Source organism: Neoarius graeffei, chromosome 2 (genome assembly GCF_027579695.1).
Source record: "Neoarius graeffei isolate fNeoGra1 chromosome 2, fNeoGra1.pri, whole genome shotgun sequence".
NCBI lineage: Eukaryota > Metazoa > Chordata > Actinopteri > Siluriformes > Ariidae > Neoarius > Neoarius graeffei.
The window spans coordinates 106,883,578-106,901,544 of NC_083570.1; the positions used below are offsets into that span (position 1 = coordinate 106,883,578).

At 43.6% G+C, this 17,967-nt stretch overlaps 1 protein-coding gene across 2 annotated transcripts; it reads left to right on the plus strand.

Moving 5' to 3' along the window:
• The first annotated feature begins 14,316 nt into the window (after nucleotides 1-14,316).
• On the plus strand, nucleotides 14,317-17,476 carry si:ch1073-44g3.1 (uncharacterized protein LOC797133 homolog). Of its 2 annotated transcripts, none has more exons than XM_060911144.1 (2): nucleotides 14,317-14,536; nucleotides 15,778-17,476. In XM_060911144.1, exons 1-2 carry the CDS (start codon nucleotides 14,532-14,534, stop codon nucleotides 16,382-16,384), a joined length of 612 nt encoding a protein of 203 aa, XP_060767127.1. In that variant the 5' UTR covers nucleotides 14,317-14,531; the 3' UTR covers nucleotides 16,385-17,476. The 2 variants fall into 2 exon arrangements, with proteins under 2 accessions (XP_060767127.1, XP_060767135.1); XM_060911152.1 differs by having other exon boundaries at nucleotides 14,317-14,416.
• Nucleotides 17,477-17,967: the final 491 nt, after the last annotated feature.

The window sequence follows — 17,967 nt, forward strand, 5'->3', positions numbered from 1 at the left end:
TTAATGTTTTGGAATGGCCAAGTCAAAGTCCTGACCTTAATCCAAATGGAAATGTTGTGGAAGGACCTGAAGCCAGCAGTTCATGTGAGGAAACCCACCAACATCCCAGAGTTGAAGCTGTTCTGTACGGAGGAATGGGCTAAAATTCCTCCTAACCAGTGTGCAGGACTGATCAACAGTTACCGGAATCGTTTAGTTTCAGTTATTGCTGCACAAGGGGGTCACACCAGATACTGAAAGCAAATGTTCACATACTTTTGCCACTCACAGATATGTAATATTGGATCATTTTCCTCAATAAATAAATGACCGAGTATAATATTTTTGTCTCATTTGTTTAACTGGGTTCTCTTTATCTACTTTTAGGACTTGTGTGAAAATCTGATGATGTTTTAGGTCATATTTATGCAGAAATATAGACAATTCTAAAGGGTTCACAAACGTTCAAGCACCACTGTATACTGAAATTTTTTAGGAAACTTTTAAGATACTTTAAGAACATCTTAAAGCTGTTAATTCATCTAGTGGTTAAAATTGCTTAGGTGTACGATCAGGCTGTGTCCAGTTTCCGTTATCTGGATTTGCGCTCCAGACTTAGACTTACAGTTGCACAAACCTAAGAATGTAATGGAGCTTGAAATCTTGTGCATGGATCTCCAACCAACTTTACAGTAAGAGACTCATACAGTGATGGTATTCTTTTGTTTTGTGTTCCTGCTACACTAGATCTTGATTTTGATTTCAAGAGCACCTGTGATTACACATGAAAAGGCCGATGTGTTCAAACATCCACTGGTTCCATCTCTCGCTGCCTCTGAAGCATGCTGCTTACACATCTATCTTCTTGTTCACCAAGAAACATCCTGTTTCTCGAGAAACTTTGTGTCGCCTACTACTTTTAACTTTTACTTCATCCATTACTTCTGAAGCTGCAGGTGATATTTGAAATGTGTGAATCTACAACTACTGTGCAAACGTCGTAGGCAGGTATAAAGGATATCTGAGAAGCAATGATGCTTTTCAAATAATTAAATTAAATATATAAATGAAAAGTATCTATGGATCAAATAAATTACCAGAATGACCTAGTAAATAGTACATAATTCAATAAAATCAGTATTTGACATGAGTAAATACCACGGTTTGTCTTGACAACTGTATCAGATCTCTCAGGTTCACTTTGTGCACTTTTATAAGTAAATCACCTGGCAAGTTTTTGAAGCATCCTGGACAACCTGAGACTTTAGCTGTTATATTTTTTTCCTTCTGTTTCTGCAGCTAAAACCAAACAGACTTCACCATATACAATCCTGCGCAAAAGTCTTAGGCACCCTATTATTATTTTTTTCATACAAACTTTGCTATAGATTTCTATTTTATGACTTCTACATTATCGAGTCAGCCCTGTGATGACCTGGCGACTTGTCCAGGGTGTACCCCGCCTTTCGCCCGTAGTCAGCTGGGATAGGCTCCAGCTTGCCTGTGACCCTGTAGAACAGGATAAAGCGGCTACAGATAATGAGATGAGATGAGATGAGATGAGACATTATCGAGTCAGTACAAAAACATTTTAGAGTCCAAATGTTCATTTTCCAGCACAAAATTAAACGTTACAAATAAAAGAAGTTTGTATGTGAGCAGCATATTCCGTAAGAGAGCACTTTTCAGATTAAAAAAGAAAACATAATGAAGGCTGCTGGGTTTTTGTGCAACATGAAGAAGCGAGTGTGACAAAGTGTCCAGAAGAACTGTGGCTGGTTCTGCAAGATGCTCAGTAAAACCTACAGCTCATTTCCGCATAAAACTGCACTCATTGTACCGGAGACTCATCTCATCTCATCTCATCTCATTATCTCTAGCCACTTTATCCTGTTCTACAGGGTCGCAGGCAAGCTGGAGCCTATCCCATCTGACTACGGGCGAAAGGTGGGGTACACCCTGGACAAGTCGCCAGGTCATCACAGGGCTGACACATAGACACAGACAACCATTCACACTCACATTCACACCTACGGTCAATTCAGAGTCACCAGTTAACCTAACCTGCATGTCTTTGGACTGTGGGGGAAACCGGAGCACCCGGAGGAAACCCACGCGGACACGGGGAGAACATGCAAACTCCGCACAGAAAGGCCCTCGCTGGCCACGGGGCTCGAACCCGGACCTTCTTGCTGTGAAGCGACAGCGCTAACCACTATACCACCGTGCCGCCCTGTACCGGAGACTACTATTTTTTATTTTTTTTTAAGCAAAGGATCATGTCACACCAAATATTGACTTTGTTTCATTTATTATGGCTTACTGATTACTGTTTATAGTTTTTTTAATGCTGAAACATTTCATTTCATGATTTTTAAGCCATTTTTGGTCGACAGCATTTCTTTACATGTGCCTAAGACTTTTGCACAGAGCTTACAAAGCATCAAAGGGATCTCATTGTTGAAAGGTATCAGTCAGGAGAAGGGTCCAAAAACATTTCCACGGCATTAGATATACCATGGAGCACAGTGAAGACAGTCATCAAGAAGTGGAGAAAATATGGGACAACAGTGACATTACCGAGAACTGGATGTCCCTCCAAAATTGATGAAAAGACGAGATGAAAACTGGTCAGGGAGGCTGCCGAGAGGCCGACAGCAACACTGCAGAAGCTGCAGAAATTTCTGGCAAGTACTGGTTGTGTACTACATGTGACAACAATCTCCCGTATTCTCCATATGTCTGGACTATGAGGTAGGGTCAAAGAAAAACATCCAGGCCCGGCTCAATTTTGCAAAAAAATACATCAACTCCCCCAAAAGCATGTGGGAAAATGTGTTATGGTCTGATGAAACCCAGGTTGAACTTTTTGGCCACAATTCCAAAAGGTATGTTTGGTGCAAAAACAACACTGCGCGTCACCAAAAGAACACCATACCCACGGTGAAGCATGGTGGTGGCAGCATCATGTTTTGGGGTTGTTTTTCTTCAGCTGGAACAGGGGCTTTAGTCAAGGTGGAGGGAATTATGAACAGTTCTAAATACCAGTTAATTTTGGCCCAAAACCTTCAGGTGTCTGCTAGAAAGCTGAAGATGAAGAGGAATTTCATCTTTCAGCACGACAATGACCCCAAAAAAGTTTTGGAACGGCCCAGCCAGAGTCCAGACCTAAATCCAATTGAAAATCTGTGGGGTGACCTGAAGAGGGCTGTGCACAAGAGATGCCCTCGCAATCTGACAGATTTGGAGCACTTTTGCAAGGAAGAGTGGGCAAATATTGTCAAGTCTAAATGTGGCAGGCTGATCGACCCAAAAAAACTGAATGCTGTAATTAAATCAAAAGGTGTTTCAACAAAGTATTAGTTTAAAGTACATATTCTGGACCAATTTCGGGGTTTTTTTTTATATGAAAGTATGTCCCTTTACACACTCATCCAGAAGGGTAATTTTGCACAAGGTCATCTGTCTACAGCAGAAAAAAATAAAATAACAAAATGAGTCTGGAAAAATCCCAAGGGAATCTGGACCCAGATTCGTGACGTAATCTGCGGAAGCGCCAGCAGGCTGCACAAGCTTTGTACGGTTTCAGTGCACAGCCCGTGTAGACCAAGCGCTCCCATTTCTCTCTCATTGTCCGGTCTTTTGGAAAACGATGAGTACTAATCCCATCAAGATTGGTGTTGCTACACCCTCCTACGATACATCTGTTAACCATTTTAATAATTACGCGATAACGTTGAAGAAATTTGCAGAAAACCACCAGGTCGTTTTCTCATAAACAAACCAGCGCTGACGTAGGATTCAGAGGGAGGCGTCCCGCATGCGACGTCATGAAAATCAATGTTTCCCGGGAAATCCAAATACCAATTTTTTTCAGAGGCGGACCAGTTCGCCTCAAATGGCTTGATTTCAACTGAATTTTTCTGGTATTGCGCAAGGTAAAAAAAATTGCAAAGAATGCAGAATGTTACAGATATTTGACCAAAGTTTAATATAAAATAGGAGAATTACATTGATCTTGCTCCTGAATTTACCCGTGATATGCACTTTAAGGGTGTGCACACTTATGCAACCCGCTTATTGTATGTTTTATTTATTTATTTATTTTTACATTTTTCCCCCCTAACAGATTTGTTTGTTTTTAATTTGAATTATACAGGTTATAGGTCACATTAAAGGCGGGAAAAGTTTTTAAACTATTTATTGTGGTCTCATTTTTTTACATCAGAAAAACCGATCATTTTAACGGGGTGTGTACACTTTTTATATCCACTGTATTCTCCTTTCTGCCATGACACACAAAGATTTCTCTGTAACATTACACTTTTTACGTTTAGGCGTTCATGTTCTTCATCTTTCACATCAACCTATTAATGTAGAAGACACTAAATATGAAAGTTAATTAAGAATTGATGATTGCCTTTTTTTTTTTTTACAGACTTTCACACTGTACTGTACTGTATGAGTCAAGGACACTGTTAAAGCCAACCTTCACTGGTGCAACTTCAAACCCAAGAATCTGGAGACGTACGCCGTTGATTGACCTCAATAGTGAGTGACAGTCTCCCAAACCTCTTTTAACTTTGAGGTGGCTCGGCGCCAAAAACTCATCGCTGCAAGAGAAAAATGGCACTCAACACCAGCAGCGATCACAACCACCAAATTTCAGTACCCACATTAATTCAGATTCTGCACCTCAATATTGGGACTGCAGAGTCACAGCCGAGCTCACCGATGAAGTGCTAAATAAAAAGTCTTCGTCGGACACGACAGACGACCACCAGTTTAGTTTTTGTGCATTTAATAAAGGGTGCCAATCATTCTGGAATGGTCTGTAACTGGAAATAAATGGGGCCTCTCCTCCCAGTCCTGGAGAGTTTGCAATGAACTACATATTTATTGGCACTGACACTTTACACACTTTGCTGGATCTTTTTTTTCTTTTAAATACTGCTTTATGTCCTTGTTTTTAATTACTTTATATCTCTTTAATTACTGTATTATTTAATTTTAATTACTCTTGTTTTTAATGTCTTTGTTCGTGTTGAGGTAATGTCGCTGGAGAACTTACAGAATAAGAATTTCATTGTACTGTGTGACACTGTCTCTCGTACATATGACAATAAAGTTGAATCGGATTTATTTATTTAATTTTAATTCATACATTCATTCATTTTCTATACTGCTTACCCATTGCTGAATGTGGTCAAGTCGGAGCCAATCCTACCTGACACTGGGTGAGAGGCGGGGTACACCCTGGACTCTATCTCAGAGCTAACACACAGAGATAGGCAACCATTCACACTCACATTCACACATATGGGCAATTTAGACTTAAAACGTCCCTGTACCGCATTTAAATATCATCAATATCGACAGTGGTGGTGTAGTGGTTAGCACTGTGGCCTCACAGCAAGAAGGTCCTGGGTTCGAGCCTAGTGGCCGACGAGGGAGTGGAGTTTGCATGTACTCCCCGTGTCTGCGTGGGTTTCCCCTACAGTCCAAAGGCATGCAGGTTAGATTAATTGTTGGCTCTAAACTAGCCAGCACGGTGGTGTAGTGGTTAGCACGGTCGCCTCACAGCAAGAAGGTTTCGGGTTTGAACCCAGCAGCCAGCGAGGGCCTTTCTGTGTGGAGTTTGTGGGTTTCCTCTGGGTGCTCCGGTTTCCCCCACAATCCAAAGACATGCAGTTAGGTTGATGTGGGGCGGCCTTGGGCTGAGGTGCCCTTGAGCAAGGTACCTGACCCCTGACTGCTCCCCGGGCGCTCTGGTGTGGCTGCCCACTGCTCTGGGTGTGTGTGCGTGTTCACTGCTTCAGATGGATTAAATGCAGAGGATGAATTTCACTGTACTTGAAGTGTGCATGTGACAAATCAAGGTTTCTTTCTTTTCTTAAATTGACCATAAGCGTGAATGTGACTTGTCCAGGGTGTACCCCGCCTCTCGCTCCAGCTTCCCCGTGACCCTGTAGAACAGAATAAGCGGCTACAGATAATGGATTCATCTCATCTCATCTCATTATCTCTAGCCGCTTTATCCTTCTACAGGGTCGCAGGCAAGCTGGAGCCTATCCCAGCTGACTACGGGCGAAAGGCGGGGTACACCCTGGACAAGTCGCCAGGTCATCACAGGGCTGACACATAGACACAGACAACCATTCACACTCACATTCACACCTACGGTCAATTTAGAGTCACCAGTTAACCTAACCTGCATGTCTTTGGACTGTGGGGGAAACCGGAGCACCCGGAGGAAACCCACACGGACACGGGGAGAACATGCAAACTCCACACAGAAAGGCCCTCGCCGGCCCCGGGGCTCGAACCCAGGACCTTCTTGCTGTGAGGCGACAGCGCTAACCACTACACCACCGTGCCGCCATAATGGATTCATATCAATAAATAAATCAAATATCCAGGTTCAAACCCACCAGTCGACCAAGATCTTTCTGTTAGGAGTGTGGGTGTTCTCTTCGTGTCTGCACCGAGTGCTCCAGTTTCCTCCTACAGTCCAAAAACATGCAGATTAAAGTGTACCTGCACTGAAAAATAATCATAGGCTAGAAATGTGATACGGTGGTGTAGTGGTTAGCGCTGTCGCCTCACGGTAAGAAGGTCCTGGGTTTGAGTCCAGCAGCCGGCGAGGGCCTTTCTGTGTGGAGTTTGCATGTTCTCCCCGTGTCTGTGTGGGTTTCCTCCGGGTGCTCCGGTTTCCCCCACAGTCCAAAGACATGCAGGTTAGGTTAACTGGTGACTCTAAATTGACCGTAGGTGTGAATGTGAGTGTGAGTGGTTGTTTGTCTCTATTACCCCTTTTCCACCAAATCAGTTCCAGGGCTGGTTCGGGGCTGGTGCTGGTTCACAACTCGTTCAACTTGCGAGCCAGCTGAGAACCAGTTTGCTTTTCCATAGCTCGGGGTGCTAAGGGGAGCCATGTCATTACGTCGCTGTATACGTCAGTTACGTCGCTGCGTTTGCATAAACCTTGGCGTGAACATCGAAGCAACAACAACACGGAGAAGAAGCAGCAACAACAACAATAATAATGGATGACTTCGCGTTTGTACAGCTGCTGCTTCTGGCTTTACGGTGCTTCATTGGGATCAGAAAACGGCAGATCCAATATGTTTGTGTTGATCAACAGGTTTTGAGTGGACGGCGATTACGTTCTAGGAGACAGGTAATAACCTAATAACGTTTTGACTCTTACTTACACTGAATATCTCGTTGCTTAAAAATAGTGACCTTTCGCGGTCTTGCTATTGTTGTCGGTCTTAACAACTCCGCCCCCCCGCTGACGTAAGCGGTTCTTTCCTCTGGCCCAGCAGAGAGTTGGTGCTAGCCTGGAACTGGTTTTTCTGGCCCCAGAGCCAGTTCTTTGTCAGTGGAAACAGAAAACCCGATTCCAAACTAAGCACTGGCCCCAAACCAGCCCTGGAACTGATTTGGTAGAAAAGGGGCACGTGTTGTTGTTGTTTCAATGTTCGCACCATGGTTTATGCAAACGCAGCGACGTAACTGATGTATACAGTGACGTAATGACATGGCTCCCCTTAGCACCCCGAGCTATGGAAAAGCAAACTGGTTCTCAGCTGGTTCGCAAGTTGAACAAGTTGTGAACCAGCACCAGCACTGGCCCCAAACCAGCCCTGGAACTGATCTGGTGGAAAAGGGGCAATGTTGTTGTTGTTGTTTTGATGTTCGCGCCACGGTTTATGCAAACGCAGCGACGTAACTGATGTATACAGTGACGTAATGACGTATACAGTGACGTAATGACGTGGCTCCCCTTAGCACCCCGAGCTATGGAAAAGCAAGCTGGTTCTCACCTGGTTCGCAACTTGAACGAGTTGTGAACCAGCACCAGCACTGGCCCCGAACCAGCCCTGGAACTGATTTGGTGGAAAAGGGGCACGTGTGTCAGGCCTGTGATATACCTCAAGTGCCCTTGACTGTTCATTTATTTGCACCAATTTACGTGTGTGTGTGTGTGTGTGTGTGTGTGTGTGTGTGTGTGTGTATGAATATATGAGTGTTTAGTCTACGTCTAGTTCTTATCTAGAGTGTTTTATACTGTTTATATTGTCTGTTTGAGTGTTTAGTCTGTGTGTAGTTCTTATCTAGTGTTTACACTGTTTATATTGTCTGAGTGTTTAGTCTATGTCTAGTTCTTATCTAGTGTTTATACTGTTTATTTATACTGCTTATATTGTTTGTTTGAGTGTTTAGTCTATGTCTAGTTCTTATCTAGAGTGTTTATACTGTTTATATTGTTTGTTTTTTCAATTATTCTATTTTTATTTTTATTTATTTCATTGAACCTCTAGACAAAAACAAACAATTGGACATTTTATATCTGGACTTCGCAAAAGCTTTTGACTGTGTTGACCATACTATCCTGGTCGAAAAGCTGATATGGTACGGTATCAATGGGTGTCTGCTAGAGTGGTTTCGAGATTATCTTGGGGGAAGAACACAAAGAGTGGTAATTGACGGCGCGGTCTCTAAGCCTCTGCCCATGACCTCCGGTGTGCCTCAGGGCAGCCTGGTCGGTCCTGTGCTTTTCGCTATTTTTATCAACGATCTTCCCGAGGTCGTGGATAAAGAAACTGGAGTAGCTCTATATGCAGACGACACAAAACTTTTTTGCACTATCCTGACATCCGAAGACAGCGAGCAATTACAGCGCGATCTAGCCAATGCCAAGGGGTGGAGTTGTGAATCGAACATGCAGTATAATGCCAACAAGTGCAAAATATTGACCATCACGTGGAAAAAAACTCCAATCATTCACAACTACCACCTGGGCAACACGTGCCTTCAACGAGTTGATGAAGAAAAAGACCTGGGCGTGGTTATTTCAAGTAATTTAAAATGGGATTCGCACGTCTGCTCAATAGTCAACAAGGCTAACAGGATGCTTGGCTTTCTAAAAAGATCCTGTCCCTTGCTGACCGAAATTCAAGTGAGGAGGACTTTATATTTGTCGCTCGTCAAGTCACAGCTCTGTTACGCGTCTGAAGTATGGTCCCCTGCTAGTGTCAACCTTAGAAGCCTGTTAGAGAGAGTCCAATGACGTGCAACGCGCTGTATACTACAACAGTGTATTGGGGATGCTACTTACTCAGACAGACTCAGAAGCCTGCACTTGCTTCCTCTGACTTATGATAGGGAGAATAGAGACTTAGTCTTTGTATATAAATGCATTAAAGGCCAAACAGATTTGAACATAAACCTCTACGTGTCTTTTGTAACTCATGACCGGTCTAGGGCCCAAAACCCGAAATTAATTTTAAAACCTACTCACTGCAGAACTTCAACTTATCAGGCCTCATTCTTCAATAGGATTGTTAAACCACGGAACTACGTATGTAAATATTTTTCCCCAGATAAATTCCGTAGCCTCCCTGTTTTCAAATCATCCCTGTTAGAGCTGTACTTTGAATTACTGACCTCCACCTATAATACGGACTTTTCATGTACTTGGTCTGTGTACCGTGACTGTGGTTGCCACAGATCATCTCATCTCATTATCTCTAGCCGCTTTATCCTGTTCTACAGGGTCGCAGGCAAGCTGGAGCCTATCCCAGCTGACTACGGGCGAAAGGCAGGGTTCACCCTGGACAAGTCGCCAGGTCATCACAGGGCCGACACATAGACACAGACAACCATTCACACTCACATTCACACCTACGCTCAATTTAGAGTCACCAGTTAACCTAACCTGCATGTCTTTGGACTGTGGGGGAAACCGGAGCACCCGGAGGAAACCCACGCGGACACGGGGAGAACATGCAAACTCCACACAGAAAGGCCCTCGCCGGCCACGGGGCTCGAACCCAGGACCTTCTTGCTGTGAGGCGACAGCGCTAACCACTACACCACCGTGCCGCCTGCCACAGATCAATTTAGTCTAATTTTAATTGTATGATTTTTCTCTTTTATACCTTCGGGGAAACACCTTGCATGGGTCGCCCGTTTGCATTCTCCCCTTTGGGCTGACTTACTTTATTATGTTTATTTTTTTTTATGTTTATTTTGTAACAGTCCAATAAAGTTGGTAAAATGCCTGTTTGCACCGTGGGTCAGAGAGGACTGAAATTTCATCTGTGCTGTATGTCGAGCATGTATAGCATATTTGACAATAAAGTTGACTTGACTTGATGACCTGGCGACTTGTCCAGGGTGTACCTCACCTCTTGTCCATAGTCAGCCGGGATAGGCTCCAGCTTGCCTGCGACCCTGTAGAACAGGATAAACTGGTCAGAAGGGCTGGCTCAGTCTTGGACTGTCCTCTGGACTCCATTGAGGTGGTGGGTGAGAGGAGGATGTTAGCCAAGCTGACCTCAATCATGGATAACCCCTCTCACCCCCTACATGAGGCTGTGGGGGCTTTAAGCAGCTCTTTTAGTAGTAGACTGCTACACCCACGGTGTAAGAAGGAGAAATACCGCAGGTCATTCATACCTACTGCTGTCAGACTGTATAACACCCACAACTTGTAACGTAGCACCAATAATCTGTTTGTCGTTTAATTTGTACTACTTCACCACTACTACCTCTGCCATCTCTCATCGATGCAATTATTATGTGCAATAATATAGGCCCTAAACTATTTTTATGCATACTTATATTTATATATAAATATTATTTATGTATATATGTGTGTGTATATATACACAGAGTCTACCTGTAATGTGCAATTTTTCCGAGCCTCTCAATAAGGCAATTTTTCTATACTTTTTCACGGTAGATAATGCAAATAGCCCTCTGTATTTAATCCTTCGTTTGTCTAATTTTTATTCCAGTTTTATTTGTTATCTGTTTGACATTTTCTTGCTACTGTAACACGTGAATTTCCCCGACGTGGGATGAATAAAGTGAATCTAATCTAATCTAATCTAATCTAATCTAATCTAATCTAATCTAAAGCGGCTAGAGATGATGGATGGACGAATACAGTAAGTGATTAATTGTGTAGGCGGCACGGTGGTGTAGTGATTAGCGCTGTCGCCTCACAGCAAGAAGGTCCGGGTTCGAGCCCCGTGGCCGGCGAGGGCCTTTCTGTGTGGAGTTTGCATGTTCTCCCCGTGTCCGCGTGGGTTTCCTCCGGGTGCTCCGGTTTCCCCCACAGTCCAAAGACATGCAGGTTAGGTTAACTGGTGACTCTAAATTGAGCGTAGGTGTGAATGTGAGTGTGAATGGTTGTCTGTGTCTATGTGTCAGCCCTGTGATGACCTGGCGACTTGTCCAGGGTGTACCCCACCTTTCGCCTGTAGTCAGCTGGGATAGGCTCCAGCTCGCCTGCGACCCTGTAGAACAGGATAAAGCGGCTAGAGATAATGAGATGAGATATTTATATATAAATATTATTTATGTATATATGTGTGTGTATATATACAGAGTCTACCTGTAACGTGCAATTTTTCCGAGCCTCTCAATAAGGCAATTTTTTTTCTATACTTTTTCACGGTAGATAATGCAAATAGCCCTCTGTATTTAATCCTTCGTTTGTCTAATTTTTATTCCAGTTTTATTTGTTATCTGTTTGACATTTTCTTGCTACTGTAACACGTGAATTTCCCCGACGTGGGATGAATAAAGTGAATCTAATCTAATCTAATCTAATCTAATCTAATCTAATCTAATCTAATCTAATCTAATCTAATGCGGCTAGAGATGATGGATGGATGAATACAGTAAGTGATTAATTGTGTAGGTGGCACGGTGGTGTAGTGGTTAGCGCTGTCGCCTCACAGCAAGAAGGTCCGGGTTCGAGCCCCGTGGCCGGCGAGGGCCTTTCTGTGCGGAGTTTGCATGTTCTCCCCGTGTCCGCGTGGGTTTCCTCCGGGTGCTCCAGTTTCCCCCACAGTCCAAAGACATGCAGGTTAGGTTAACTGGTGACTCTAAATTGACCGTAGGTGTGAATATGAGTGTGAATGGTTGTCTGTGTCTATGTGTCAGCCCTGTGATGACCTGGCGACTTGTCCAGGGTGTACCCCGCCTTTCGCCCGTAGTCAGCTGGGATAGGCTCCAGCTCGCCTGCGACCCTGTAGAACAGGATAAAGCGGCTAGAGATAATGAGATGAGATGAGATATTTATATATAAATATTATTTATGTATATATGTGTGTGTATATATACAGAGTCTACCTGTAACGTGCAATTTTTCCGAGCCTCTCAATAAGGCAATTTTTTTTCTATACTTTTTCACGGTAGATAATGCAAATAGCCCTCTGTATTTAATCCTTCGTTTGTCTAATTTTTATTCCAGTTTTATTTGTCATCTGTTTGACATTTTCTTGCTACTGTAACACGTGAATTTCCCCGACGTAGGATGTAAAGCGGCTAGAGATGATGGATGGATGAATACAGCAAGTGATTAATTGTGTAGGTGGCACGGTGGTGTAGTGGTTAGCGCTGTCGCCTCACAGCAAGAAGGTCCGGGTTCAAGCCCCGTGGCCGGCGAGGGCCTTTCTGTGCGGAGTTTGCATGTTCTCCCCGTGTCCGCGTGGGTTTCCTCTGGGTGCTCCGGTTTCCCCCACAGTCCAAAGACATGCAGGTTAGGTTAACTGGTGACTCTAAATTGACCGTAGGTGTGAATGTGAGTGTGAATGGTTGTCTGTGTCTATGTGTCAGCCCTGTGATGACCTGGCGACTTGTCCAGGGTGTACCCCGCCTTTCGCCTGTAGTCAGCTGGGATAGGCTCCAGCTTGCCTGCGACCTTGTAGAACAGGATAAAGCGGCTAGAGATAATGAGATGAGATGAGATATTTATATATAAATATTATTTATGTATATATGTGTGTGTATATATACAGAGTCTACCTGTAATGTGCAATTTTTCCGAGCCTCTCAATAAGGCAATTTTTTTTCTATACTTTTTCACGGTAGATAATGCAAATAGCCCTCTGTATTTAATCCTTCGTTTGTCTAATTTTTATTCCAGTTTTATTTGTTATCTGTTTGACATTTTCTTGCTACTGTAACACGTGAATTTCCCCGACGTGGGATGAATAAAGTGAATCTAATCTAACCTAATCTAATGCGGCTAGAGATGATGGATGGATGAATACAGTAAGTGATTAATTGTGTAGGTGGCACGGTGGTGTAGTGGTTAGCGCTGTCGCCTCACAGCAAGAAGGTCCGGGTTCGAGCCCCGTGGCCGGCGAGGGCCTTTCTGTGTGGAGTTTGCATGTTCTCCCCGTGTCCGCGTGGGTTTCCTCCGGGTGCTCCGGTTTCCCCCACAGTCCAAAGACATGCAGGTTAGGTTAACTGGTGACTCTAAATTGAGCGTAGGTGTGAATGTGAGTGTGAATGGTTGTCTGTGTCCATGTGTCAGCCCTGTGATGACCTGGCGACTTGTCCAGGGTGTACCCCGCCTTTCGCCCGTAGTCAGCTGGGATAGGCTCCAGCTTGCCTGCGACCCTGTAGAACAGGATAAAGCGGCTAGAGATAATGAGATGTGTGTGTATATATACAGAGTCTACCTGTAATGTGCAATTTTTCCGAGCCTCTCAATAAGGCAATTTTTCTATACTTTTTCACGGTAGATAATGCAAATAGCTCTCTGTATTTAATCCTTCGCTTGTCTAATTTTTATTCCAGTTTCATTTATTATCTGTTTGACATTTTCTTGCTACTGTAACACGTGAATTTCCCCGACGTGGGATGTAAAGCGGCTAGAGATGATGGATGGATGAATACAGTAAGTGATTAATTGTGTAGGTGGCACGGTGGTGTAGTGATTAGCGCTGTCGCCTCACAGCAAGAAGGTCCGGGTTCGAGCCCCGTGGCTGGCGAGGGCCTTTCTGTGCGGAGTTTGCATGTTCTCCCCGTGTCCGCGTGGGTTTCCTCCGGGTGCTCCGGTTTCCCCCACAGTCCAAAGACATGCAGGTTAGGTTAACTGGTGACTCTAAATTGACCGTGAGTGTGAATGGTTGTCTGTGTCTATGTGTCAGCCCTGTGATGACCTGGTGACTTGTCCAGGGTGTACCCCGCCTTTCACCCGTAGTCAGCTGGGATAGACTCCAGCTCGCCTGTGACCCTGTAGGACAGGATAAAGCGGCTAGAGATAATGAGATGAGACTTGAGTAAAGGCATACTAGAAAATGAGGCTTTTGGAACAAGACTAGAGATAAGAAAAATATCGCAAAGGCAATACATTTTCACAGTAAACAGGAAAAAGCAGTGATCTTGTGTGCTTGCATCTGACTGTGAGGTGTAGAATAACTGTATACATTTCACATGTGCTCTCCTCCACAGCCAGGTCCTCTCACCAGTCTGCGCATGCGCGCCGAGCCCTGTCTTTCAATATTGTACTTTTTTTCTGAGTTAAAATGGCTGCCTTACACATTTAAGGCTCAACGCTCCAGGATAAAAAAAAAAACCTCTTCAGGAAAGCGTAATAATCGCAATCCGGCACTTAGACAGCACTGTAAGGCTTTCTAGATGTTTCAGTTTTGCGTTAAATAAAATTATGCTTTGGTTTCAAGGATGGAAGATCTATCTGTTTCATATTTAACCCTTTGCGCTCCGAGATCCGCGTCCAAATGAGGTAAAGTAACGGCTTCTTTTTGTCGCCGTGTCCGTGTTTTGTGTGCATTGGTTCTGTTATTATGGCCTTAAAACTCTTTCTGTCTTCAGTCGATACCGTGGAGAGATCAAATGAAACCCTTGGGTGCCTTTTAATAAGGATATTATTCGTCGGTCTTTGTACGTTTTGTGTACAAGTGCATTTCAGCCTTCAGTCAAGGCCTACAAACCTCGAGCACTACACTACCGTACTAAGTAGTATGCGAAAATTCCAGGCTGCCTCTTAACAGTGGCGTACTAACCAGGCCAGACGTACTATTTAGTATGTTAGTATGCTTACTTTTTTTTTTTTAACCGGGCCATGGCAACCCACTGTAGCGTTCTACTTCACATACTGTTTAGTATGGAAGTGCGCGAGCTTAGATGTCGTCATACTACGTACTAGTTAGTACGGAAGTACAGATGGTTTTGTACACAGGAAAAAAGGGTTCTTTACATGATGTGAATGTAGAACCTTTTTTTTTTTAAATTGATTTTATTCATGACAACTTTTATATATGGTATGTAGTGTATAATATATATTTTTATAGGCGTATTAATGTAGTTTGGATTTCGGGGTGGGAAATTAAAAAAGTATTGTACTTCTTCCCACTCCTTTTTCGAACAATGTGCGGTGTTCTGTAATGTCTTAACTCTTTATGTTCATCTCATCTCATTATCTGTAGCCGCTTTATCCTGTTCTACAGGGTCGCAGGCAAGCTGGAGCCTATCCCAGCTGACTACGGGCGAAAGGCGGGGTACACCCTGGACAAGTCGCCAGGTCATCACAGGGCTGACACATAGACACACAACCATTCACACTCACATTCACACCTACGGTCAATTTAGAGTCACCAGTTAACCTAACCTGCATGTCTTTGGACTGTAGGGGAAACCGGAGCACCCGGAGGAAACCCACGGGGAGAATATGCAAACTCCGCACAGAAAGGCCCTCGCCGGCCACGGGGCTCGAACCCGGACCTTCTTGCTGTGAGGCGACAGCGCTAACCGCTACACCGCCGTGCCGCCCCATGTTTGAAATAAAAAATTCAATTCAATTCATACCCTTTTAAAGTACTTCAAAGGTATCGATAAACACCGTATACATGTATAGACTTGGTTATGTTGTGTTTATATTAGCCTGCGGTTGTCTTTAAAGCCGACCAGTACGTTATTGTACACTGGAATGTCCCGAGTTCTGAATCTCTGAATCTGTTTTCACAGAAAAATGATGCATCAAGTTACTAGCAGCAACAACGACTACGGCTTGGGCGGCCTGTCTGAAGATGGCCAGCATTCGAGCAGCCATTTCGAGTTGTGTGCCTCACAGTCGGGCAAATTCTACCCGTCCGGCCCGCCTCCGCCGCTCCAGCTGCCCATACCCAACTTGCCCCCCTTGCCTCAGAACATGATCAAGCCCATGTCATGCCAGATGCAGGACTCTGCGAGTGACTTTCTGCCTCAGGCTGTGCGCATGAGGGCTGCCGAGGCACCCGAAGGTTCCAAGAAGAAGAAAGGACTTGGGAAGACAGGAAGACGTGGTCGACCTGCGGGTACCACCAAGTCCGCTGGGTATCGGACAAGCACAGGAAGGCCGCCTGGTACCACGAGGGCAGCTGGGTTCAAAACGAGCCCGGGGAGGCCGCTAGGGACGACTAAAGCTGCTGGCTACAAGGTCAGTCCTGGAAGGCCTCCAGGCAGCATCAAGACATTGGCCAAACTCAACAAACTGGACTATAGCGCCTGCAATGGAGGACCCTTTCCTTACACACTGATGCAGAAACGGGCACTTTGCGAAGCCACGGTTAAAGAGAAAAACACTAGCGAATGAGAGCAGGCTTTTGTATTTATTAGGAAAGGATGAAACCGTGTATACCCATGGAGTGACGTTTGCACTGAGGCAGGACTCTTGAGAGGCAGAAAGGCAAATTTTGATACCTAGACTTAATACTTATGTATGTGAAAGTGTTACATTGTCGTCATTTTCGTGTTATCTCTATCCAAAGAGCATTATCATTCTCTCACTCTCAAAGGAGCAATAAGTAGACTTCTGTTTCGTTTCATTGAATGCAGTGTAATGAAATGAAACCTTGAGGAAAATGAATTTGTTGAGTGTTACGTTGTGATTTCGATGCACACTCTAATGGCAAGGCTCATGGCAGATGCAGGCGATATCCTTTCCCTTCTGCGTCCTGTCCGAGAGAGAGACTGACAAGCAAATCCCAAAAAAATTGCTGCTTATTGCTCCTTTAAACATATTACCCTTCTGTACAGATGTGCATGATAGTAGTCTTGTGAAACAATAACACAGTATGTATTATAATAGACATTTCTGGGCCAATAGTATTCACTCAAGAAAACGTATAGGGGAAGAAGAAAAAAAAAAAAGAATCACTTTTGTGTTGTTTTTAATCTTGTTACCTAACTTTTGATAATGTGACTGCTCGAGTCTTCGACGTTCTGTAGCAACATCCGATTCCATTCCGCAACTCAAAATGCTAACGAATCAATATCACGTGCATATTTATCCTTCTTTTCTAATGTTATGTGATTTGTGCTTTGCCTGTATTGTCTTTGGTATGAAATATCTTTTATTTGTATTTATGAAAAACGTGGTGCCCTTTTGCAGTAGTGTCGAGTGACCTTTTGAAGAATATTTGAATTTATTCTTTCTTTTTTCCTTTTTTTTTTTCTTTTTTTGTTTGTGATGAGAAAATCGAATCCGTGTAATGCTTTTACAAACCTCCTTTTGTAAATGTAACTGTGAGTTGATAGCTTAGTATATCCTGTAGTGTTCCTGTTCCATACGACAATATTCATGTTTATCCAAATCTGGAATGCCATGGTTCAATCTTTTGTTTAGTGTTGTGTAAGCAATTAGCATCAGTCTGCTAAAAACAATAAACAAATATCACTTAAGCAATGCTACTTGCATGGAAACGGCTTCTTATGGGTTTTGAAAGCATGGAGTAGGGCAATTCCATGTAAATGTCAACCTCACCATGCAAAAATAAAGCAACATGTAATACATCAAAACCACTCCCAGAGATATCACCTAGGCCTGTATTTTACAGATGTGAATAAGTTGAACCAATTTGTAACCAACCTAATATGTCACTGTCAGTCTTTCTTTCTTATAATGTAAACCCCAAGCTAAAATCAACTTTCATCATGTACAATTCTATATTATTGCCACAAGCCACAGAAATGTATGCTAAAATCCACAAAACAGCAAAACAATAGCCATCCTAAATATTATTTAAGAACTTTGATAGTTTTAGCTGATATTTAGAGAGTTTTTCAAAGGGTTATGGTGGTTAAATTGCTGATTTTCTAAACATACGCCATGTCTATTTCAGACGCGTCACATCCATAACGGAATTTCGTCACATCCGTAACGCTGACTTTTCCTTC